Below are 27,389 nucleotides of genomic sequence, written 5' to 3'. Positions count from 1 at the left end.
ATTTTTTGCAATACATAGTAGTAATATAGAAAAAGAAAAAAAATTCATTTAGACAAGGAGTTATTTTCTGATGACTCCTGCCCTTTGAGAGTACAGCAGATTTCTCCAACAAATTCTAATACTGCAGAAAGAACATCAGGAGACATGATTTGCAAAAAAATATTATTTTTGGTATCACAAATAGAAAAATGCGCCTCATAAAAAAAAAATATTTTTTCAAGAAGTAAAATCAGCATATTTTCATGAGGCGACATGAAAAGTAGCAGCTGGACAGACACTTCACGATGTACAGTATAGATCTGGGAGACAATGATAGACTAGGCCTGCTTTATGCCAACCACATACTGAGCGCTAGCTGTAAAGAGCTTCTCTAACCACCAAGTAGCTGCATTGGCTGGGGAAGATGCGTCTGACCTTACAGTATTACATTACAGAAATTAGTACATTCTGTACACTAGACAACATTTGTCCCTGCTGAAAAGGTCGACCATGAAAAGGACAGAATCAGCCAGTAAGAGACTTCTGTGCCCTGATGAGATCTCTTCATCAGACCATCCTTTTAGAGTTTGAAGCGTAGTAGGATTATTCAATGTTATCCGACAATACTAGTAAATAAATATTGCCGATTTCTTTATTATTTTGAACAAGTGTCCACTTAAAGAATTTGTTCATGTTTGCGACCAATTTCTAATAGTCTGATGCAATAAAAGGAAGCAAGCAAGACTTTGTGTCTCCATGGTTCCAGACTACAAACAAGCCTTTTGCAGTCAGAACCTGCAGTTCTCCCTCCTTTCTCACACAGGGAACAGCAGCAAGAATTAGGGTAATCACGGAAGGAGTCAAGAGAAGGAGCAGGTGACATGATTTGTTTTTAATCTGCGTACGAGCTTCAGACCTAAAGCGGTGGACTATTAGTAAGGGCGCAGTCAGATGGCCAGTGTCTCTCCCGACCCAAGCATGAGAACTACACAGAAACCTACTTGCAAAGTTCCATTTCAGAATTCATCTTAGATACACTTGGATTCAACCGCACAATAAAAAAAAAAATATTGCAAATTTTAATCCCCAAGCCATTCAGTAGTAGGGGATTAAAAAGACTTCAGCACCTTCAGCAGGTGGTCATTAGGGTACAGCGTTCGATGGTAATGCCACCATGTCGGGTATGTGAATTCATGTGGCTGTGCATGAGCCAACTTCACACACTAAGCTGTGTGCAGAACAGCTGAGCAGCACAGGGAAGGTGCGCTCCCCTCACTCATTTCTCCAAAATCTTGCTGATCCACTCAAAGGAAGCTCAGGAGAAGGCCTGATTGCAGAAGTCGTCTATAATTCTCACTGCTTGTGTTAATTATCACGACAGCCTTAGGAGGTGGCTCCACAGAGAGGTTTATTTTGCTTATTGATGTACATAATTACTGGGCTTGCAAATTAATGCATAATTCCCCAATTACGCAGGAAGGACTGAAGTCTTCAAGACTGTCTAATAATGACCAAATTCATGTCGACGATCATCTCTTTGGGTATCATTATGATCTGAAAGCCACACAAACCTGTAACACAAAGTGGCGTCTACAGGCAATTTCAGAAACTACACTGGTCTCGGGGCTGCAACTCCACAACCTCCGTCATCAATAATTTGTTTCTTGTGGCCCTGGGGATTTTTACTCAGCGGCAGATGATGTAGGAAAGACTGAATACATCAAAATTACTTATTATTTGTGGACTGCTTTGGGACAAGACTAATTTCCTTTATGGTTTCTCACATGCGGTTTGGCATGGGTTAATTGGCATTGTAACAGTTGTGTCTATATCAGACAATACCCACCTCTCTGTAGATTCACTAGTTACGGTTTTGGACCAGGCTCCGGCAGAATCAGTAATGCATCCTACATCATCGTGAGAGCTGGAAGACGACTGATCGGAGAGCTGAGAAGGCAGTGGTAGGGCCCGGTCATCTTCAATGATCACAGTGTCATCGTGAGGCATGTTCACTGTCGGCGAAAATTGGTATTTACCTGGGCAAAGAACAAAGAAAGCATTACGTCAATGGGAAATATGCCTGATAAAGCAGAAAGCTGTACATATTGTTCTGAGCATTGTCATTTACTGTAAGGAAAATGCCAGGAGACAAAAGGATTGGCCAATTAAGCTACTCACTGCCTGATCGGTCTCTCATCAGAAGTCAACTATTGGGGTAGAGTCAGGAGACCCCATACACATCAGAAGGTCGAACAATCTTAAAGAAATGAACGTGTTATGCCAAGTTTTATGCTCTCTTCCCGCGAGAAGTTGCAGTCCCTATGTGGTCTACATGTGTATAATACAGGTAAATGGTACTGTAAACCAAAACTAAGGAATGAAACGGATGTTAAAGAAAACTCTGCGCAACAATGTCAAAGGTTAATACGAACAAAGCAATAGCAGTACATACAGCGTATTTGGGAAGCGGCATAGTTCTTTGATTTAAAGGGAATCTGCCAGCAGGTGTTTGTCATGTAATCTAACAGCAGCATGTTGAGAATGAGATACTGATTTTAGTGATATGTCACTTAGTTTACTGGATGCAGGAGTTGGGACAAAATCACAGCTTTCTATGCTGCAGATCTAGCAGATCTCACAGAAAGCTGAGCCCTGTATAACCCCCCCACACCCTATTGGCAAAAAACTGCTAATTAGCGGTGTGTGCATATTTGAACTTGGAGTCATGAGGCAGCTTGTCCTATAGTGATAATCTCCTGCTAAAACCATGATTTTTATTGAAACAAACACACCACCTAGTAAGAGACATCACTGGAATCTCTATGTCTAGGTCATGCTGCTCTTAGATTACATAGTGAAAACCTGCTGACCGATTCAATAAGAGGGAAGGTAAGCTTCGTCATTTTGTCTCCGCCTGGCACTATTAGCTTTACTTAAAGTGAAATGTAGACTTTAAGGTTCAATTTATGGGGTTAAACAAAAATATCCTGTGAAACATTTAAGAATTGCAAACATTTCTGTACAGAGCCTGCTCATTCAGGGGCTCAAAAGTAATTGGACGTAATAACTTTATTATTAATAAAATGTTCATTTTGGCTGCCTAAAGTCTGGAAGCCATGTTAATCACCAAACCTTTGTGATGCTTTGCCAGGATTTACTGCTGCTGACTTCAGGTGTTACTTGTTTGTGGGTCTTTGTGCCTTAAGTTTTGTCTTAAGCAAATGCTGCTCGATAGGGTTGAGAACTGGTGATTGACTCGGCCATTGCAGAATATTTCTCTTCTTGGCCTTAAACTCTTGCATTGCTTTCGCAGTATGTTTTGGGTCATTGTCCATCTCTCCTGTGAAGCGTCGCCCAATCAACCTTGCTGCATTTCTTTTATAATCTGAGCAGAAAACACCGCCCTGTAAACTTCAGAATTCTTCCAGCTGCTTCTGTCTTCAGTCACATCAATAAACACTAGTGACCCAGCGACAGTGGATGTTTTACAGAGGATGTGGTGTGCTTTGGATCATGAGCCATTCCAAGCCTTCTCCATACTTTATTCTTCCTATCATTCTGGTATAGGTTGATCTTAGTTTCATCTCACCAAAGAATGGTTTTCCAGAACGGGACTTTGAAAGTTGTTTTTTTTTTTTGTGCAAAGTCTAATCTGACCTTTCCATTTTTAAGTATTGTGGTGAACCCTCTGTATTTGCGCTCATGAATATTTTTATTTATGGTAGACTTCGATACTAAAATACCTTCCTTCCTGGAGACGGTTCTTCACCTGGGTGGATGTTGTGAAGGGTTTTTCTTCACCATGAAACGGATTCTGAGATCATCCACCACTGTTGTCTTCTGTGGATGTCCAAGCATTTTTGAGTTCCCAAACTCACCATTGCACTCTATTTTTTTGCAGAATATACCAAACTGTTGATTTGACCAATCCTAACATTTCTGCTATCTATTTGATGGATTTCTTATTTCTTTTTAGCTTAATGAGGGTTTGTTTCTCTTCCACTGAGAGCTCCTTTGACCGCATATTGTGGGTTCACAGCAACAGCATCCAAATGCAAAGGTCACACCTGGAATCAGTTAGGATGTGAATACCCTCAAATTAAAAAATAATCTACACTGTAAATAGCTAAAATGCCCAAACTTGCGTCACTGTCCAAATATTTCTGGACCCAAGTGTACATGTATCAAAAATGTGCATGCGTTGCAACACATTACATGTTTGAGATCAATTTTTAGACAATATTTCTACCTGCTAAACAGGGAAATTTGGCCTACCAGAAAGTGCGGAGAAAAAGAGGTAAATTACACTTTCGTGCATTAATAAACATACAGAAATTGAGCAAAAATGGTCCTAATTTTGTGTACCAAAGCGAGCCAACTAAACATATAAAATTTGACTACATAAGCCCAATTAATTAATAAGCCTCACAAATTTTAATAAAGTTGGTGCCTTTTAAAAAATTAAGAAAGGAATGTCCAGCTCCACGATGTAATGAAAACATATAAATCCTTTTATTCACTTAGTCCATTCAATGGTGAGGAAAGGCCAGCACAGAAAAACAAGGCTTTCTTTCTCATCGGGTTTCTGGTGACTTCGCACCCTTAGTCTATTCCTGGTGAGCTGGATCTTTCTATTGATCCTTTTAAGAATGTCTACTCTTAGTTTGCACTTTCCAAAAGTTAGTTTTAGTAATTCTGTCCCCATTATATTTGCTAGGTATTAGCTAGAGCATTTGGTCCTCTAGTGGAAGTGGAACTTGTGCCCTTCAATTCCGGTTTTCAGAGCAGTAGTCCGATTCATGGCTAGGTGTTTGTCATGCTGTGACTGTCTTCGCTAAGGAAGGGGGGCCTCAAACTGTCCCTGGAACGAGGGACCCTAAATATTCCTGTCCAGGGGAAGTTATATATGCAGGAGTCTCTGACCTTAGTATGCTCCTGTTAAACCCTGATCTGTCAACTCCGCACTCCATGAGGCATGGGACAGAAATGTAATGTAAACAAGACAAAGACAAAACTGGAATAACAGAAAGCAAGCGGTCATCAAAAGTAGAGAGGGATATAAGAAAGGACAGGATTGTACCAGCCAAATGGGAATAGGACAATGGGGAAAGCATACACCTAAAAATAGCAAATCATCTCCAGCAGCAACAAAGATCTCCAATTCAGCACAGCATCTCCAAGGAGCAAGGAAGCAAAGCTTTCACTGGCAATGCAGAGAATGTCTGGCCAGGTTTTATAGGCAGGAGGTAACGACCAGACCAGAAGCAGCTGAAAGGGAGTTGCAAGTTTCCGTTCAGCACAGAAAGGGTCGTTAACCTCTTCAGCACCAAAGGAAACCAAATCCATTTAATATGGGACAGACAAAGGCTAAATGGAAGATCTTCAATTCACAAAACGTAGTGATCTTCTACCCAAGATCTCCCAGGAGGAAGTGACGCACTCATGACAGTGTTAAACAAGAACAGCCAAAACATCCAATCCTACAATGGAAATTCTAAAAAAAATAAATAAAACAAGGAAAGTGACTGAAATAAAAATGAAATATTCTACTCAATGATATAATTGGACATTAAGTTTTATTTGCTTCATGCTGTACTAACATTACCACTGCGCCATTATTAATAAACGCTTTAAGGTGTGCATAGTTGTGCAGCGCATTCCCTTTTCTGGAGCTTACCAACAATTGTGTAATATATTTTTATTCCTTCATTACCCTTTTAAACCCCCTTTGATACCCACATTAATGATGCTAAAGTGATCTTTACAGGGTAAAGGGAATACTGCAAGCGCTAATAGCGAGGTGACATAATGGAGGCTCCTGCAAAGACAAATTATTATTGATATGGATCAGAAGAGGCAGGAGAAGTAGTCGGCTTGGTGGGTTATTAAAGTGATGGTTGGCCTCGTGCCTGGAGAAATCAAAAATCAAGCTCTAGAGATATATTTTATTGCTTTACCAATCCAGGTGAAACATCATTGTGTAAATAGGCATTTATCGTGCACTGGTACACACAGGAATACGCTTAGATGAGGGGCTGTAGGCGTGAAAATTACATAACGGCTTTCTTCTATGTCAGAGTATTACACACAAACGCTTTCGTCTGCTCACTCTCTACAGGTTGTGTAGTAATATACAAAAATTTCATCGGAGCTCTCCCAAGGCCGATGTCTGTACTGAAATTTATTGTCTATGTTACTTGTTTATTTGAGTTTTATTCTTCATCTCTGTTCACAAACATCACAGTCGCCATAATGGAGCCATGAGCTACTACTATATCCTGGATCAGTTCTTGAATAGAGGCCAGAAATTTTTAAAATATCTCCACTCCCTTTTTTTGTATACTGCTTACTAAGAAAATAAGGTAACAAAAAAGAAAATGTTGGAATGATGAAGGAAAATGAGTGGATTTTTCCACACTGCTTGATGGACTGAAGAAAAGGATCCAGGATACACGTAGTTATAACCTGAAGAAAAAGTGTGTCAACCTCAAAACGCCTCGATAATAAAACAGCAATATTATAGTTCTGGTGAATCCTTGATCCTTTTCATCAGTCCACCAGCAGAGCAAAAACATCTACAAATTTTCCTTCATCATTCCAACATTGGTCTGGCAACCAGTAGATCTACAGCAGAGAGGCGTTGTGTCTCCAAACTCAGTACTTTATCCCCAGCTGGTTAGCATTAACAAGCAGCTAGGAGTGTCACGGGATCACAGCAGCCTTCATGTTGCATCTAAACAGGAAGAATCATCACTCTTCATGTTCAGATGGATTGCTAATAGTGATGAGCGAACATGCTCGGATAAAGTGTTATCTGAGCATGCTCGAGTGCTAACCGAGTGTCTTCGGCATGCTGAAAAATATGTTCGAATCCCCGCAGCTGCATGTCTCGTGGGTGTTTGGCAGCAACATCACATGCAGGGGGATTGCCTGTTTGTTTGCCGCAAGACATGCGGGGGGGGGGGGACTCGGAATATATTATTCAAGCACGCCGAAGACACTCGATTAGCACCCGAGCAGGCTCAGATACCATCTTATCCCAGCACGTTGACTCATCACTAATTGTTAAGGCTTCAGGTGATCAGTGGCTGCTGTTTGACTGCAGCGGTCATGTGACACCTTCAGTTGGGTGTTGATGCTAGGAAACCAGCAGGGGGGAACAGTACAAAGTATGGAAGAGCAGCGCCGCTCCAGTAGATGGGTATAGTTTTTATTAATAATTATTGTTTGTTACACAGCCCTGTACCCATTAAAGGGAACCTTTCAACATGTTTTTGCCACCTGATCTGAGGGCTGTCTATTGTAGAGACAGAGACACTGATTCCAGTAGGCTGCTTGCTGTAGTTTTGATAAAATTACTGTTTTATCAGCAGGAGATTATTACTAGTAAACCTGCTGCCATCTTGTCCTCCATATTCCTGAGCTCTGTAAAACTCCACCCCAAAACTAATTAGCAGATTTCTGTGCATAGGCAGAAAGCTGTCAATCAGTGATGGGGGAGGGGTAATACAGGGCTCAGCATTCAGAGAACTGGTAGATCTGCAGCAGATAAAACTATGGTTTTATTAAAACAGCAGAAAGCAGCCCAGTAAGTGACACACCGCTGGAATCAGGGTCTGTGCCCTAACATCATGTTGTTCTAAAATGGGGCAGCAAAAACCCTGGTGATACATTCCCTTTAAAGTTATTAAAGTAGTGGATAACCTCTTTAGTAATGCTAATTAGACTAGTCTTGATTGCATTAGATAGAGAGGTTATTTTAAAAGAAATTTAATATAACCATATCGGACAACTGTCCCTTTAAAGATCCGTAGTGATGGAATAAAAATAATTCTCTCTTAAATAGTAGGATTTCATTACCGATGCACGATCGCATTATCAACAGGTATTTTGTCAAATCTAAAAAGCTACGTAATGTTTACAACAGCAATGTCCTGCTTATAGCAAAACATGAAGGCAGATTTATAAAAACAGTACAAAAATAATTATTTTTCTTAATTACATTGGTAATGAGCTCATTAGAATCATTGGAATTTGAATGATCTAATAGCTCTGTTTAGGTCTTTATATTCAGGAAGGGAACAAAAAAAAATTACTCGCCAGTAAGAAAAAAAAATTGTTTTTAATGTCAGGAGCAATTTTAATCAAACAGCTCATTGTGTTTTAAATTTGAAAATCCTTCCAAACTAATCCCATGATGAGCTACTCGGTAAATCCAAGTTCTCCCGTGGCAAGACAAGTCTTTATTAACTGGGTCTGGGAAGGGAAAGCAGGATGGCTGCAAAGCAAGCGCTAATAACCTCATTGGCCACAGGGGACGATGGAGCCAGCGTGGTGCCGCATGCTAACAAAGGATGCAGAAAATTATCTATACGGTTTCGGAGCTAATGCACTGAAAAATAGGAAACGGAAGCAAGTCATGGATGGCAATCAAATGACCCATTCCACGGTCTCACATTTACATGTATACAACTTCTTTCCTACTAAATATTTTAGAGATAGGAAGAAACAAAAATAAAAGCTAGATCATCTGATGTTCACTATAGGCATTGGGGCAGATTTAAAAATCCTGTGCGAAACTCGAACAGTATAGACTTAGACCTACTTAGACCTGAAGGCTTCGTGAGGTCTGGGATCTACTCCCGTTGACTTCAATGATGTTCGGCAAATATTGCAAAAACAATATTCGTCGTTGATCGTAATCGGAACCGAATTTTGAACAATTCACTCAAATCAAATGTTTACATCAGGGCTCTATGAAAGCCATAACACTTCCACAACTCTGCTCTTCTATCACGCCACAGGTCATACACCATGGCAAAACTGAACCCAACAACAGGACGCAAAGTAGTTATACTGCATCAACAAGATATTTCCAAGGCAAAACTGACCAGGACTTTAGACCCAGTGACCAGCCAAGAAAATTTGATGCAGCAGATTAAAAACGCATCATGCAAACTTTCCTTAAAAATTGGCACATGTCTAGCAGTGCCATCAGTTCAGAAGTGACAGCAACCTGTGTGACCCAGCTACAACCTTCTAGGATACGCCGCACACAGTGCGCTGATCTTAACATTGAGTCGGTCTATGATTACATGAAGAGACAAAGATTTTCCCATACCTACATTCACAGAAAATCTGTGGTTAACTCACCAAGATGTTTGGGAAAACCTCCTTGCAAAGATCCTTCAAAAACAGCGTTTATTTGATTTATACTTCTCTTTTGTTCATTCACTTTTCATATTGTTAATTGATGAAAAAAAAAAAATTATTAAAGAGAACTTGACAGCTGATACATGCAGCCTGATCCAGGGGCATCGTTTATCAGGACACTGGCTGTATGATCTCTGCCAGGTAAGTTCGACTCTAAAATGCTGCCGTAATTCAGAGAAAAACATACTTTTAAAGAGGCTGGAGACCGAGAAGCACAACAGACTAGTCAGAAAGGCAGATCCCACGGTTCTGCTCGCCCGCTGCCCTCGACTGTCCTATCACTCTAAGGCTGTGGGCGGGAAGAAGCTCCAAAGGACCCCCCAGTCCGAATAGTCTCCAGTACAGCTTGGTCCCCGGCAGCTAATAAAGAAAGTCTTTATATGAAACATGGCAGCGTTTCAGAGTCAAACATATCCGGCTGAGATCATAAAGCCAGTGTTTGGCCGATCCATGGGCAGACTATCAGTTGTCAGGTTCACTTTAACATTTCTACTTTTGAAAGCATACTTTGCAGCATTTTTCCCACGAGTGACTAAAGCTTTTGCACTGTGCTGTATGTTCTGCAGCAGATAATTCTAAATTGACTGTTTTTAATTAACCTTTTAAAATAAGTCATGTTTTGGGCCTTGAAATCCAGAGCAAAATATAAAATTTGCATTCCCTATCAGTTTGACTTTGGAGCGCAGGTAGAAACCTGAGTACACCCACAGAACCACAGGAAGAATGCATAAACTAAATGCAGATGTTGACTTTGGTGGGATTTGAACCCAGGGCCCCAAAGGTGGAAAGCGACATTGCTAACCAGCGAGCCATTTTGTTTATGGTGTTGTGGCCATTATATACAGTAGTTGATGGAGCTGTGAAACTGATCATTTATTGACACAGAACAGCTGATCAGCGGAAGAGAATGGTGTCGCATCCCAACCGATCAGATATTGTTGACTTTTCCTGACAACATGCCAGCAATATAAAAGTTTTGGAGACCCCCTTTAACTCTCAAACTCACCAGTTCATAGTTATGCTAAATAAGTGTATATTGCATAAGTTTAACGCACTGTTGCTATAATAATCTGGAATTATATTGGTTTTAAATGCATCAATCTAGAAAATTTGTGTGAGTCATGGATATGTTAGTATACAAACATAACACCAATTTATGACATGTAATCTGATGTGTGCTTAAATTCTGGGGTAAAAATGTTGGCTCTTCATTAATTTTCACTTTTTTTTTTTTTTTTTTGCATTAGCTTTATTTATTCATTTATTACATATTACGCCATCGGGGAAATCAAGCCGCCACAGGACTAAAATCCTACAAAAATGTTTTTTTTTTGCCGTTGTGTGATCCAGAAATAAATGTTGGCGTTTACCAGCAGTTCACTCCTGAAGATCAGCGTAGGTGGCAGGTTTCCAAAATGTTCAGCAACCCATGCTGTACTAAATGCTTATCTCGAGCACATAGTGCTGACGTATGTGAGCTAACATGCAAAAAGCGGGGAAGCCGTGCATTACACCATGATGCTGAGGTCGGACTTTGGAGCACTTTCAGCCTATTAAAAAAGATTAAGGAAGAAATACAAAATCATCGAAACTTTCAGTATGGCAACAAAAGTTTAGTGTAAGAATCCTAATTTATCTCTGCGCGGCTGGAGAATCCGTTGTTCAGACATGAAGTCTTCTCCCGACAGAGACATTTCCTTTTGAGTCAATAAACATCAAATAGACCAATGTGGATACATTACAAGAAAGCCTTCATGACTAACACAATAAGAGGCCTGAACGATTTACTAATAAAGTCCTATAAAGTGCTTACCATGCCTAATGCACATCCTTGAATTTAATAGGCCCGTTATGGGGCGAAAAGCAAAAATAAAGAGTAATCCAATAAAGGGTGAGCCCGGTGGAAAGCCCAGTTTACCGGTTTCATTAGGGAAAAACACGATGTCAATCACGATACAATTCTTTAATATCCCGCTGAATTCCAGCGGCTTACAAATAGGGTTTTGGGATGTTGTATGCTCGCTGTCACTGCTGTAAATAACGAATTAATCACTCCTCAATGAACAGCCAAAAGGACAAAAAACAAGACATGATTAGTAGCGTCTACTTGACTCACCCATTATCCTACTTAATACGGCATTCCTTGTGGGCGATTCGTCAAATCCCTCAATCCCGCTGTACAGAGAGTGGGAAATTCTTCGTTCCCTGTCGTCCAGCATTGTCTCGATGGCCAACTCAGGCCCCGAGGGGCTTCCAGGTGACTCCAACTGTAGAATCGGAAAAGAAGGGATATCAGTGCTGACGGTCTATTTAACAGCATGGGGGAACAATAACAACGTGCCTGAGGCCTGCACCCGGCTGGGTACCAAATGAGCTAGAACTTTTCACCCTGTATCAAAATAATTTGCACTGACAGTTCTGCTTAATGGGCAACTTTCTGTGCCGCTTTGTTGCAGACCTCCTGTGGAGCGCCTGTCATATTTCAACACCCTTAAGCAAAAAAATAAATAGTACAAAAGACAATGTCTCTGATCATTTTAGACCACATTTGCTCACATGTTTATGGCCTTTTAACCCCCTCATTCTCTGGACTCATTTGTCCCTTGATTGTAAAAAAAAAAAACAAAAAACCCAAGAACAGGGTGTTTCAGCATGGCTGCCCATCATACGACATGCGGATGAATGGTGAGGTCTCATTTCTTCCACACACGTACTGAACATCCACAATGGGTTTATAATACAATGAAATATGCACCGCGAGGTGTCAACACAGCAGGTTACAGAGTGTATGCATGTATCTACTCATCTCTCTTACAAGAACTACTCACATTTCTTTCTTGGATCCGTGAACAATGCCTAGAAGCTGTAGAAATACAGAGTCTGCAGCTGACACAACAACTGTGTTTTAAAAAATGACAGCTTTAAAAAGTTGGGAGAAAGTTTTATGATTTTTTTTTTTTTTTTTAAATATTGATATGTCAGATGTTTTGATCAATGGGAACCCTGGTGCAGAGACACCCACTGTTCAATAAAACGAATAGGTGCTCATGCCGAGTGCTCTACTCCTTTGTTCTGAAGGCCTCTGCCGGGATCTCTTTGGAGACTTAGCTTAAATTGTAGCTTAAAATGGCCCAAGAAAACATCTGAGTCATGTAGAGGCCCTGCACTAGGCTTAACACAATTATCCATTTGGTCTAGTTCGGGGATTCTCAAATTCAATTCTCAATATTCTCGATTTCCAACTTGGGCTCCTGACTAAGACAAAGTTTTGGCCTCACCCTCTATAGTGGAAATCCTTGCTCAAATAAAAGTCTGTCTTAAATGTCCTCTTTTTCTCCCCTAAACCCAATTGTGTATTAAAATAAGTAAAACATGAGTCATTAATGCTGCTAAGCTTGTGGCATCTGTAAAAAGGACTGTGCCGTTTTCAATCCATTCACTGTGCCTCAACAAAAACCAAGGTTGGAGGGACATTTCATTGGTTAGTTAGGAAGCACTGGTCTAAATTTATTCCTTTAAAAGGGGTTGTCCATTATTAGGACAACCGCTTCTTGAAAAAAAATGTTCGGCCCTGATAAAAAAACAAACCTATGCTCACCTCCCGTGCAGGCTCTGTTCCAGAGGTGTCTGCACTTGCGGTCCTGTGGCTGTGATGTAGTGGAATGACACATGACGACCGTCCAATCAACAGTGGCGTCACAGTCTCCACCTCCTATCGAAATCAACAAGAAGTGGAAGTCCGAGATCAGCTGCAGCCCATCAGTTATCCAATCTATTGCAGGTGCGTGCTGAGCTGTATTTTGATTGATAGCAAAGCGATCGAATGCGAGATTAGGAGGTGCTGAGCGTCGCTCAGGTGTTTCCTGTTCCAAGTGATTACCCAGACACTTAGATAAGCTGTCAAGACCTGGGTGGTTTGCCTTATATTCCTGCGCTCTGTTTGTTGATCTATTGCTACCTAATCTTGTTCTGAACATCTGTTTGCCTAGCCTCTTTGCTCGGATTGTCTATAGTCCTGGTATTTTGACCTCGGACCAAGACCTGACTTCACCTTTGTTTTTCCCATTTGCTTTACTTCGTGCTCTCCTGGTATCTGAGCCAAAAAACGTTTGACTACACTGCCTCACTGCTTGTCTTTCAGTAGTGACTAGTGTCACAATTACCATGACTGTTATTCACAAGGGAGAGGAGATTCTTTCTGACCAAGTGAAAAGTGTCATTGTACTATATTCATGAAAAAATACATAAAGGAAGCAACATTTTACAGATTTCACGATAAATTTTTGTTAGCAAGGTCAACAATGAGCAATGATATTCAGAAGTATTAACCTTTGTGTATTATTGGTGGTCTGAAAACGAACGATTCTTCACGATAACCCACAACCATTCAGTGTATACGTGACTTTCGTTCACACATCAGAATTGCTTATAACAAGCGTTTACTGTAACTATTTTACAGCAGGAATTAGTGTTATGCTGATAAGAATTATTTTTTTATGTTGCAAATAGATTTAATTTTTCCTATTCATATATATTTTTGCATATTATAATAAAATGTTGCAAGTAAATTAAATTTGAAGTTTCAAGAATTTTTAAAAACAGAAAAAATTGAAAAAGATTAATGAAAGTACAGATTGTGGTGGGGGAAATGATGGAAAAGGCAAAAAAGAAACAAGGGAGCCGGCAGCTCTGATGACACTTGAGGCCTGTCTCTTGTTTTCAGTTGTAAGTAATCAAATCTGCATCACGTATTCCTTAAACAAAACTGTCACCCACAAAAGTGAAACCATAATTCACAGCTGCCGGTGGAATAGACGCTTGTGCTTATAAGTCTAAAGCTGTCAAAGCCGATCAAATATTAAAACTGGAAATGGCTGCACTAAACTCTTATTCCAGGAAAGACGCTTCTGCCGGAGAATGAGCATTGACACCCACAACGCAATTCTCCCCCCCATGCATTAATGTTATTTTTTTTTCTTCCATCAGAAGAGTCTCGTAGCGTCCCATGTGGATGGATTCTGCTCACAGAACAATCTAATGGTGAGAAGAGCGTTTTACTTTAGCGGTGTCGTCTGTTGGAAGGATACCCACCATTCACCATAATTGCGTGTTTACTCTTTCTACTCCCTCCAAACATACATCCCCCTACAGAGTGATTATATATAACCTCTGGAATTGTAACCTACTTTTCCTGCCTGGCATACTAGTTGACAAATTGATTTTCTCTGTGAAATCTCAAAAAGTGCAATCTCCTGACGCTCCTGCGATATAAACACTGCTAGTATACAGCATTGTTCTGGAGGCTATCAAGAGCCGAATAAGTGGTTTACTAAAGTATGCGCTCAAGAGCATCTTTATGTAAGATTATTCTATTATTTAAGAATATTGTACATTTCCATACAGCAGTAGAAAGTGGGTTGATATATTTTTGTAAAGCTTGGAATTTCTTCTTGCTATTCCCATAGAAGCCAGTCTGAATTGCGTACAACTAAAGTTGGTCATCACAGCCACCGATTTGTAAATTGGCTTCATATGATATCTGCCTTAGTGTGTGCGAGGTTGCGCTCTCATCACATGCTCCTTACTGTTGAGCACACATTCGGGGGCTTCCCTCTGAAAAGTCAAAAACAGTATTCATAAGGAAGGGAAAAGTAGCGGTCATTGAGGGAGCGCCGGGAGGTAGGTCTGATCTGAGAAGGCTAAATGTCAAAAGGAGATCCACAGCACCTCCAGCCGTACACCTCCAAGGAAGGACAAGAGCGTTTAAGGGTTAAGAGACACGGTCAGAGGAGAGCTAAGAACACCAAGACACAGATGTATTGTTTCAATCCCCACAACGCATTTCGACGGTGGCACCGTCTTCATCAGATGGCAGTCGAAACGCGTTGTGGATTGAAACAATACATCTGTGTCTTGGTGCTCTTAGCGCTCCTCTGACCGTGTCTCTTAACCCTTAAAAACAGTATTCATGCATTTTGCTTAAGTACCCATTCACGTGAATGAGGAAAACAGAGCTCACAAGAGTTTGGTGTCACCAGGGAGGAGTTTGCACTGAAGGCTTTTCCAGGTAGGAATTCAGTGGTAGGATCCGGAAGAATCCAGGTTAATAGAAGCAAAAAACTATGGCACTAATATGTGATGCAAAGTAAATATGATTTTTTTTTTGCATATCAACATGAGAGATCGATAAGATCATCAATGGCCAACGTTTCGGTCCATCCCAGATGTTTGTCAAGGCTTGAAACCAGTATCAGCAATATAGTGTCATCAAAAATATGCCAGAAAGGAGGTGAAAATGTAATGTTTTAAGATCATTTCTTATATTTAAGTGAATGGCTTCATCAGCGAAACATCTAAATACTGTTCTTGATTTATTTGAACAGAACCCGTCGACAGAGGGCTAAGTGCCGAGCACAATGTGTTGCGACCTCTCTATGAAAATGGAAACATCCATTGTGTGCAGGGTCGAAAATGAAGGCGATCAATCTATGTACAACGCTGCTAAATATGTTGGTGCTATATAGGCAGCAAAAAAAGTTATTCATTTCTTTGGTTTTGTTTCTCTAGCAGATATAAAAGGATTACTGTACTTCTAAAGGAAGGGGATGACAGAGCACTCGGTACATTACACATAATAAACCAGGAGAGGATCGGTTGTGAAACTTTGAAACTTTGCTACACACTTCTAAAGAGGACCTGCCAACCATATTTATTTCCTACTGTTTACATAGTGCAAACATATGCCATGGTGCTGTACAGAGAATGTAACCATTCACCATTCATATTTTCCCTATTGAGGACACAATTGCAAAAGAGAAGACTGAGAGGAGACTTAATAGCTGTCTACAAATATCTCAAGGGTTGTCACATTGTAGAAGGATCATCTTTATTCTCATTTGCACAAGGAAAGACTAGAAGCAATGGGATGAAACTGAATGGGAGGAGACACAGATTAGATATTAGAAAAAACTTTTTGACAGTGAGGGTGATGAATGAGTGGAACAGGCTGCCACGAGAGGTGGCGAGTTCTCCTTCAATGGAAGTCTTCAAACAGAGGCTGGACAGACATCTGTCTGGGATGATTTAGCAAATCCTGCTTTGAGCAGGGGGTTGGACCAGATGGCCCAGGAGGTCCCTTCCAACTCTACCATTCTATGATCACACACAATACACACTATGTCTGGAGGAAAGAAGGTTCAATGATAATCACAGATGCAGATTTTTTACTGTAAGAGCAGTGAGACTATAGAACTCGCCGACACATGATGTTGTAATGGTTGATTCACTACAAAAGTTCAAAGATGGGGTGGATTATTCAAAAATGTAATATTATAAGTTAGGACTACTAGATTCTGTGATGGGACATTGATCCAGGGAACTACAGTAGTCTGATTGCTGTACGTGGCGTCGGGAAGAAATTGTTCCCATAATATAGGGCAATTAGGCTCCGCCTTATGATGTTTTTGCCTTCCGCTGGATGTTCTGCTGGAACATGTCATGTTTTAGTTTGAATTCAATGAACTTATATCTAGATTCAGTCTTAAGGACCATGAGCCATGTATGAAAGTAGGTCAGCCTGAGCCTATTATACACAACTTAAGTTGAGAGATGGTAGGTTTCCATACAAATCAGATGGTCAATGGATGTTAGGCTCACTTTGTGAAGTCGACGACTAAGCCCCAGGTCGGTACACTTGGCGTTGGTGAAACTGGCAAAACCACATTGGGAGCAAGGACGTGGCATGCACAGGAGTACAGAGAGCAGCAGGACAGATGAAGAGAGGCAGCAGGGATAGAAGCAGGTTAGCAGTGTGTGCACAGGAGTTGGAATATACCGAACTAGAGACTTGAATCCCAGTCCAAAGACACCTTGAAAAGGATAATGTCAATGACATCACTCAGCCACGCTGGGCAACCTGCAAAACCAGATGTGGAGCACAACAGAGGACAGGGGACTGAGTTGAAGGATATGAATGCACTTTATACTGTATGGGGAACCTTCAATCTTTAAGGGAGGGCAAATTTTCTCTGTAAGGTGAAGTGTCACTGTGCAATATGCTTTAATTGATCAGGGGAACCTGAGACAAATCCTTGTTTCTGTATTTAGTGTGAGAAAAAAATAGAACACTCTGAGGCCAATAAAACAGTCGGGGTATGGCGGTGAGCCAAGTATATAAATAGGGGAGGGATCGGGGAAAGAAAGCAAGACATTCCAAGCACATGAGCGGAGGAGGTCAGAGAGTCTGCTAAGAAGATTCCCATTCCAACACTCGTCTGCCTAATACAAATGAGATATTTAATGAAGCTCTGAAAGGTAGCCTTATCTTCCCTGTTTGATAAGCGCCAGGGAGATTTACTGCAATAAAGGGTCAACACAATTACAATTGGAAGCACGTCAAGCTGCAGGAGAACAATAAACTTGCAATGCCAGTGAATTAGACTCAATAAGGCTTAAATTGCAAAATAAGGATTTGTTTTATTAGTTTTTACATAAAATGCAGATTAGGAGTGACAGCTTCACTAAAACATGAATTAATCACTGCTCAGAGCGGCTGGAGGCAGAAAAGTGAAATAAATAAGGTGGAATTAAAGAGTTTACAAAGGTACGTGAGGATCAATTGAATCATTTGTGGGTTTAAGGCGACAATCATCAGTCCAGGATAAGATATTAAACAGGAAAGGAAACTCGGCACTACTGTCCACACAAAGACTATTAATCTAACTGCTAAAAATATGAAAGAATTATATAAAAAAAACCTCGGTATGGGGGAACCACTAAATTCTTAATCCATCATTTTTTTCCTTCCTTCAATGGTTGAAACCACAGAATTAAAAAAGGTAAAAACACAACTAATCATGAAACCAGAATGTTGCATTTTCTTGATTGTTCTGTTAGGCATGAGGCACGGGATATTCTTTGGTTCCATTTATGAAAATTCCCATTCAAGCCAAACACTCATTTAAAAAGAAAAATGAAGATCGATGGAAACCAACCAATTGGGTCAACAAGAATGAAGAAATAATCCGAGGCACTCCGCATTTTAGAATCCAAGTCCTTTCATTTAAGAGTAACACAAGCGATACTAGAGGTCTTGAGAAAGCGAGCCCGCACCATAGTCTGAGCCTAAGCAGTCTCTCGCAGTAGCTGATAAATGTAGTACAAGACATACTACATAATTTGCCAGAGGACTGCAAAGGCCCCTTTACATTTAGCGATGCACCAGCGATCCTGACCACGATACAACCTGGTCAGGATCGCTGGAGCATCGCTAAATGGTCGCTAGTGAGCTGTCACACAGGCAGATCTCACTAGCGATGCAGCAGCGGTGGCTCTTACCTTTCAGATGCGGCGAGGGGGTCCGTCTTCCGCCTGTGTCCATGGCTCGCTCGTCGGCGCCAGCAGGAAGCCGACGACGAGAAATGGACCAGGCCGATCTCGCACGATCAGCGATAGCCAGCGGGGGAGCCGGTCGGAGGTAAGTATCACATGTAGCGATGTCGCTAGCAATATCGCTGCTGCGTCACAAAATCGGTGACGCTTCAGCGATATCGCTATGTGTAAAGCCCCCTTTAATCTATAAGGGCAACTAATTAAGTAATCGCTATCTTTTTCTAAAAGATAAGCCCATGTGTCAGTCAATGCTATTTTTTGAAGAGCATTTGTGAGGCCAGACACTGATGTTGGAGGGGAGGGCCAGGCTCACAATTGTCGCCTAATTTATCACAAATATTAAGAATGAGGTAAGGGTTCTGTGGCAGTTAAGTTCTTCCACACCAAACGCCTCCAACTATGCCTATATAGACATCGCTTTGTGCACGATGCACAGCCATGTTGGAATAGAAAAGGCCCTTCCCAGAAAAATGTCCGTAAAGTCTTGGATATGCTGAAACATCAAGTTTTCTCTTCGCTGGGGCCTAGGTCAACCAATGAAAATTAATCACATTACAATGCCCGTCTTTCACCAATTTTCGCAGTTGGCACAATGCAGCCGGGCAGGTAACATTCTCCCGCCATTCGTCAAACCCAAACTTGTCCATCAGACTGCCAGATAGTGAACATGATTTGTCATCTCCCAGAAGACATTTCCACTTCTCCAGAGTCTAGGAATGGCTGCTTTACACCACTCCATCCAAACACTTGACATTGTTCTTGGTGATGTAAGGCTTGCTTGCAGCTGCTTGGTCATGAGAACCCATGCCATCAAGCTCCGGGCACATAGTTTGTGTGCTGATGTTAATACCAGAAGAGGTTTGAACTGCAGAATTACTGAGTCAGTCGAGCCATGGCGACTTGTCCATGTAGTTCCTAAATGCTTCCACTTTTCAATAATACCACCCAGAGTTGATTGTGAATTGCCTAAGAGTGAAGATGATCATCAACTGACTTTTTACAATGGGGGCCTCCTATTGCTTGAATTCAGTGAGCTCTTTAGAATGAGCCATTCTTTCACAAATGTTTGTTAAGGCAGACTGCATGGTTAGGTACTTCACACTGGCAATACTGCCTAGTTAGGCTACTTTTACACTTACCCCATTTTTTGCGGCCCGACTCATTACGGCCCATATCGCCGCAATTTTTACAGGCCACCGCAATAACAAGCCGTAAAAAAAGCTTACGGGACGCCTTTTTTTTATTTTTCTTCAGTTTGTTTTTGCGGCCCCATTGGTTTTCAATGGGGGCCGTGTCCACACACCGTATAAAAGATCGAGCAAGCTCGATTTTTTTTATCATGGTCGCAAATACGGCCCCCATGGCCGTACGGCACACCGTGTAATTTTTGCGGGCCGATTTTGCGGCTCCATAGGAATCTATTGGGGCCACAAAATCTGCCCGCAAAAACACGGTAAGTGTAAAAGCTGCCTTATGGAGAATATCAAGAGTTGTGAACGTATCTATTCAGTGATAGCTGAATGACAAACCTGCGAGTGCTGTACTAGAGGATATATAGGTGATTGTGATATATATAAGGGGTATTCTTTGTATATATTTTAGCAGGAAACATTAGAATGGAATCCACCAATTTATGGATTTTAACCAGTGTTCAGGAAGTTGCAATATCACTAAGGCGCTTTGAAGTGCCACACAGCCAATTATTGGCATTTAGCGGTGTGTAATTCTATACCATGCATTCCCATAAATGCTTCTTCAGATTGTAAAGATTCTTGCTTGCTGTGTGAAGTTGATGACAGGTTTCCGTCATCTGGAATGGAGCAAAAACAATCTTCTGGTAGTGATCTCCACCATCTCCAGTATGGGTTTACTCAAGGTTGACTGTCGGCTGTGGTTGAGTTTGCCCCCTGAAGAGAAGGGCTGACACTCTCTGCTCATCTTTCCATACATGGATCTGTCAGTCTGTAAGGAATGAAGTCTGTGGCACACATGTTATCCAGGTGTATAAAGGGACTTGCTCTCCATTCATATGGTTCAGATCATACTTAAACATGAGTTTTTTTTACTGATATTAATTTGCTATTTTAAGTGGAAATACTCAGAAAATTAAGATGACTGGTACAGTCATGCTTAAAAGAAAAACAAACCAAAAAACAAGATAATGACACACCTGCAACGACTCAAGCATGTAAAATAAGCCTACTTGTCAAGGGCTGATCCGAATGCCTCTTACAGGAGGAATTTATTAAAGGGGTAGTCTCATGTTATTAAACTGCTTTAGTTAGATAGCATGAAAATATTGAAGCTTGCTGTTGACTTGCTTTGTCTATCTGCTGTCATTCTCCTGCTTTGAAAGCTTTTTTCTTACATAGTGTAAAGCTAGTTTTCAAGAAGCTTGGCCACCAGAGCCTGGTGAAGTCTGCTCTTTCTAGCCCAATGATTTCAATACAGCAGTTAGCTGCTCACCTTACACCCCCTCTCAACTCTTGACCAAAATGCTCTTAAAAGTCCTGTAGAATCACAATCCGCCAAATTTCTGTGTCAGAACAATTCATTTGAATGGAATTGAAATCTACTGCACGTCAATATATCCTAACTATCCAAGCAACAGGAAGAGAGGTATCATCCAACCATTTTAGGGTATGTGTGCACGGTGTCTTTTTCAGACGGATTCTGCCTGGTATCCGCTTGAATAAGCGCCCATAAAATGGACATAATTCAAGGCAATGTCAAAATGACACTGCATTGCACACGTTCCATCTTATGTCACTTGTTGTCACTGCTTCAGAGGTCGGAAACCTTCAATAGGTTAAAAGTAGTAACATGCTCATTCCTTGGAAGGTTTCCACTCTCTACTTAACAGTATTAAGTAAAAGACGCCGGTGGTGAAGCCACCCCAGGAAAACGACTGTCAGCATTATCCTAAAGTGGCTTTGTTATGGTAAACACTGCATCCGCGCTGGTGTTTATGTGCACGTAAAAAAGGGGGGGGGGGATGACTGATTTCGGTTTAACATGGAGGTGCAAAACTTTTGGAATTTTAATTGAGCTTCAAATAGGCATTACTCAAAGAGGCAAAATGTAGCCCCATCTCCACACTGAGATAATTACCTACCGATGTAGAAACCTGGATGACTCCGCCTTTACTATTTCACAAATATGAGTCTAAACAATTGGCGTCCTTAAAAAATCTTTAAGAAGTCTGTATACTAATTATAGATAGAAAATGCCTTTGAGCCAAATGCACAGGATTTTTCAACAGTACTAATTTCCTAATAAAGTGCACCCGGTGCCTGCTGCTAAACACGAGCTGAAATCTGATTAAAAAAGGATTTTTCATTGATGAAAAATAACTAAAAAATATGGCTTCAAAAAGCAAAGGTGCTGCCATAAATCACACGCAAATGTACGATATTATAACAGAAAAGTTCCCTAAAACTAGTTCTCTTCGTGCCACACAAACAACTATTTAAAAGCCTTCTGTATACAGTTCTGAAATTCTGAACATGAAGATAAATAATGTCAGGGTTTTATTTTTATACTTCAGTTTTATTAACAGTATATCTCACATTTTTATTTTACTGCTTAGTAATGACAAAGTAAATCTTAAAACGGCACAATTACTATGGCATTGTTAATTAGGTTTAACCCCTTCAGCACCAGTAACCATGCACACAGCGCCACCTACAGGCTGCAATCTGGTATTGAGTCAGGGGCACCATGGCAAATGATTTTAGCTCCTCTAATACATTATTCAGACGTCCATGAGTCATGTACACGTTCTGACACTTTAACGGATAAAACATGTACCCGTTAAAATCTATGGCGCTCTTGCTCTTGTCTGTGTTTATTTGCCGACCGTATGCCTGCAAAAAAAGAAAAAAAAAAAAAGAAAAAAACACACAGACATGTCCATTTAGATCCAAGTCACGGATCAAACTCACACGTACTCGTCTACGTGTCTGTAAAATTACTGACAAATTATGGATGGCATTGGTGTCTGTGATTAACATTGTACTGAGTAAAAGACGTTTTGCAATTTAAATCTTTTTTTTTGGTTCACAAGAGAAAATCACAGATGAAATACCGATGGTAAAAACGGACGCATAGACCAAACACTGACAAAAAACCTGACCCAAAACACTGATGAACGGCACATGCTTTCACATACGAGAAAAATCATGGACGTCTGATTGAGGCATAAAACCGTGAGTGGGAAAGAAAATGGCAGAAAATGTGCAAAAATTAATATTTCAATAAGTTTCTCCTATCCATTCTGCAAAGGAACAGTGGTTACGGGAGAGATCCTGATTCCAGTGATGGGTCACTTACAGGGCTGCTTGCTGCAGTTTTGATAAAAATCACTGTTTTATCTGATTGCTGAGCTTTGCGTGACCCCGCCTACACCACTGATTGGCAGCTCTCTGTGCAAAGAGCTGCCAGTTGCGGGGCTGTGGTTACACAGAGCTAATGAATATGGAGGACTAAATGGCAAAAGATATACTAATCTTCTAGGGATAATCTCCTGCTGATAAAATAGTGATTTTATCAAAATTACAACAAGCAGTCCAGTAAGTGACATATTGTTGGAATCAAGGTCTTTACCTCTACAATATATCGCTCTCAGATTAGGTGGCAAAAAGACAAGTGACAGATTCCCTTTAAGGGGCTAAATTTCACGGAACTCCATAATGGCCGTTTTGAAAGAAAAACATTAAAACCCTCAAAGGTCACTGATAATTCAAATTGGTTATAAAAACTTGTAACGTTTACCTCGTTCCTCTTTATTCTCCTGGCTACTATAAGCTGAATCATTCCTCGTCTATTCCCTTCCGTTGACATAGACTTTCGCAGATTTTCCATGGCATCTTGATTTGTTTTGCCCAGTAGAGATTCACCATTGACAGCGACAAGCTGGTCATTCACACGAAGCCGACCGTCCTGTTAGGTGTAAAGGAGCAAGGGTAAGACATGTGAACCAATAATTACAAAGTATAAGGCTGCTACCTATAATTTCATCTTCTGACTTCATCAAGTGTTTGATGAGAATATGAGTTTCAGATACAGAAAAAGACTAATTACCAAAGCAAAAAAACTTTTAGGTGCGTGCCCTTTGGGATGACCACAACAGACCCACTTTTACTATCTATAATATAGTACAATTCCCATCTAGCACCTCGTCAGAAACCGACTCCAGATTAAAGTGATTTCCATATGAAAATGGCTGCTGGTTAAAAGATAAAACATATAAGCAGATTAGAACTTCTTTTTCAGAATCTGGACAATTTAACTTTAAAGGGGTTGTCTGGCCTTGGGGTACAAGCAGGGCTGTGGAGTCAGTAAGCCACAGTTGCGACTCCGACTCCTGGATTTTATCAGGCTCCGACTCCTTCATAAATGGCCTATTCATAACAACAAATTTACTGTTGTAAAATATTAAACATCGTGCTTATTCAGTTTCTCACCATCATATAAGTAATCAGACCACTTAGAACAAAAACTACATTTATTAGAATACAATTAGAATATAGCAAATAACTTTTATAAACTTTTCTAAACTGTAAGTAAATATGCAATAAACACTTTTATGCAGTTAATAAGAAGAAATCTATAAATTTGTCCTCAGAAAAAGTATTGCCTCTGTCAGATCCTCCTTCATGGATGCCCTCAAATCTGATCTAATTATTTTGAGAGCAGAGAACAACCTCTCTACACTAACTTGTGTTGGTGGCAAAGCAGTAACCACTCGGGCAACATCTCTGACAATGTCAGGATACAGAGGATTCGCTTGTTGCACTGTTATTTTTGATGAATGGTCAAATTTCTCAATTTCTTTTAGTGCACATGAAAAATTCTGCTGAAATGTACTGGCTGTGTTCCTTGATGGGGATGACTCATCTTCTATGCGGGAACGCTTTGCACGGTCCATGTGATCCAAATATTTTTCGAAATTAAATTCTTCATCAGTTGATGATGAGGGTGAAGATGTGGCAGGACGACCAAATTCTTCTTGTTCCTCCTGACTGTTCTGCAACCCTTTCATCCTTACTGCTATTTCAAACAGAGCTTCTTTTCCTTTACTTAGCTGTTGATCATCTAGAAGAATCCAATGCATTGGGTCTACATAAACAGCTGCCAAAAGAATGTTATTTTGTAATAGTAGCTCCTCTCTCCGTTTCATTGATGTAGCAATGCCACTTGCAATTAACCCTTCTCTTTGGGACAGGCGAAACATCAGGTTCTTCCACTCCTTTAAGAAAATACCTGGAGTTAAGTCCTCTGCTTGTAATTTTTTAGTCACTGTAAATGGGTGCTCTAGCAATTTTTCCAGCTCAGTCACCTGATTCCACTGACTTTCATTTAGCGTCAGTTGAGGGTTAGCCATGTCTACAAGAAAGGTTTTCAGTTCAACCAAGCGCTGAATCATTAAGTAAGTACTGCCCCATCGTGTGGCTTGATCAATAATTGCCCCTTTTCCAGCACGTCTCTTCAAAATTGAGTCAACTTTAGGGGTTTTGGTAACAGTAGCCAATTTTCTCACCTTGCCAATCAGTGCAGCAGCATGTCCTTCTTGCAGACTGTCTCTTATAGCCAGCTGTAGCGTATGCAAAACACTGCGCATGTGATGAATGAAAGAACATATTGACACAGTTTCAACAAGATCATCTAAACTATCATGTTGCTGTTCATCTGAAGCAACTTCAGTTTGCTCCTCAGTTACAATACTGTGTTCCTCTATTTCAAACATTTCTGTGTCTGTGGACCCAGAATGTTCTTCTAGCTGCTGGTCACCTTCATTACTCTCATTCATTAGCTTAATAGTACTTATCATATTTGAAGCATTGTCAGTTACGACAGAAAGAAGTTGCTCTTTTTTAAGTTCATAGTCTTGCAGAACCTTTTCCACCAAGACCTGGAGAAACTCACTGGTGTGATGAGCTTTGGTGTCTTTTACTGCCAATGTCTTGGTAACTATTTCATTTTTGTCACAAACAAATCGGACATTGATGGCAAAATAGTTCACTCTGTGACGTGTGCAGGCATCCATTTTAAGAAATAGAAAGCGTCCCTTGAGAGTTTTTTTTAAGTTCTTCCTTTTGTTTAAAAGCTTCTTCGATTACTAATTTTCTAATACTCTCTCTCTCCAGAGAAACACCAAGCTTGCGGGCCATTTCCCCATTCAGACACATAAAAGCTGGTCGTGAAAATAATGAAATAGGCACACTATCCTTTACAACAAGCTCTATGCTCTGTTTTTTAAATGTATCTACTGTCATTGTCACAGTAAATTTGTCACTGACAAAATATCTTGCAACTGATGGCTGCAAAGTTCTCTGCTCCTTTGTTTGGCTGGAAGAGCTGGGCACTGGTTCATTGGTTTGGATGCAGTCTTTCTCATCCACTGCTTTCAGTACTTCTGGATGAAAGCGCTGTAAATGTCTCTTTAGATTAGAAGCTCTGGTAGGAGCATTTTTATCTTTGCCTGAATATGCACTCATCTTGGCTTCACAGCATTTGTTTTCGTCTGGATCATTTGTCATACACTGACAGACATAATGTTTTCTATCTTGAGTGATGGTGAAATGTTCAAATACAGCTGATTTAATGTGATGCTTCTTTGACATTCTCAGGTTTTTAATTCTGCATTCACAATCCAAATGACAATTGTTTTTCCTAAAAACAATTGTACAAAATTATTGCCAGGTCGTACAACTGATATAGTGGTCAGTAATACCGTTATTATTCCTCATGTACTCACAGTTAACTGATGCAAAGTTTGTTGAAAGGATAATACTTCTTACAGTCTTCCTCTTCTGAGTAGCAGGCAGCTGTGAGATGCTTGGAAGACGCACACCTAGTATGATCTAGTCTAGAGGAGGAGCTTTACTACTAAGAATTTGCAACACATTTTCACTTTCAGTTTCATACATTGTAAGTAGGGGGGTTGGGGCAGCATGAGGCTAACCAAGTATAAGATTAGATAAGGGCAGTGGAGAACAGTGACACACAAGAAGTAAGAAATGTCTCTATCTCCAGCAGAACTGCTTATCACTGTTGTTCATAGTTTGATAGAACATATATATTTGAGTAACATTTATAAAATTCATATGAAAGTTCAATTATGAAATATTAATAATTTTTTTTTTAAAGCTGGAGTCGGAGTCGGTACATTTCTACCGACTCCAACCAAAACTAACTCCGACTCCATGACTCCGACTCCACAGCCCTGGGTACAAGTCTGCAGTTACTCTGTGAGCGGGAGTCATGTGACTGCAAATATGCGATTTGCATACTTCCAGCCACATTCTGACTAGACTACCCCCCCCTCTACTCCTCCTGGTCACACATCATCTGGAATACTGTGTCCAGTTCTCGGCACCAAATTAAAAAAAAATACATTGAAAGACTGGAACAAGTTCACTGAAGAGCTGCCAGAATGGTGAGCAGACTGCAATGTATGTCCTACGAGGAACGGTTAAAGGATCTGGGAATGTTTAGCTTGCAAAAAAGAAGACTAAGAGGAAACAACTTTCTACAAACATCTGAAGGCCTGTCACAGTGTAGAGGGATTATCATTTTTCCCATGCACATGGAAACATGAGAAGTAATGGAATGAAACTGAAGGGGAGAAGATACAGATTAGATGTTGAAGAAAACTTTTTGACAGTGAAGGCCATCAATGACTGGAACAGGCTGCCACGAGAGGTGGTGAGTTCTCCTTCAATGGAAGTCTTCAAACTGGACTGGACAGACATCTGTGTGGGATGGTTTAGTGAATCCTGCATTGAGCAGGGGGTTGGAGACGA

General features: G+C 40.6%; 1 protein-coding gene across 19 annotated transcripts in view; it reads right to left on the bottom strand.

The window, feature by feature from the left end:
• Positions 1 to 27,389, bottom strand: part of PARD3 (par-3 family cell polarity regulator) — a 656,180-nt gene that overhangs the window by 246,482 nt on the left and 382,309 nt on the right. For all 19 annotated transcript variants that reach the window (XM_073581677.1, XM_073581663.1, XM_073581668.1 and 16 more), the window contains 3 exons: positions 23,356 to 23,523; positions 11,309 to 11,459; positions 1,826 to 2,015 (listed from right to left, as the gene is read on the bottom strand). In XM_073581677.1, the coding sequence (XP_073437778.1) occupies positions 1,826 to 2,015; positions 11,309 to 11,459; positions 23,356 to 23,523 (509 nt within the window). The remainder of the gene's footprint in view (positions 1 to 1,825; positions 2,016 to 11,308; positions 11,460 to 23,355; positions 23,524 to 27,389) is intronic.

This window comes from Dendrobates tinctorius, unplaced genomic scaffold (assembly GCF_039654945.1).
Source record: "Dendrobates tinctorius isolate UK_male_01 unplaced genomic scaffold, ASM3965494v1 ptg000070l, whole genome shotgun sequence".
Classification (NCBI taxonomy): Eukaryota; Metazoa; Chordata; class Amphibia; order Anura; family Dendrobatidae; genus Dendrobates; species Dendrobates tinctorius.
This window is presented reverse-complemented; position numbering and strand designations above follow the sequence as displayed.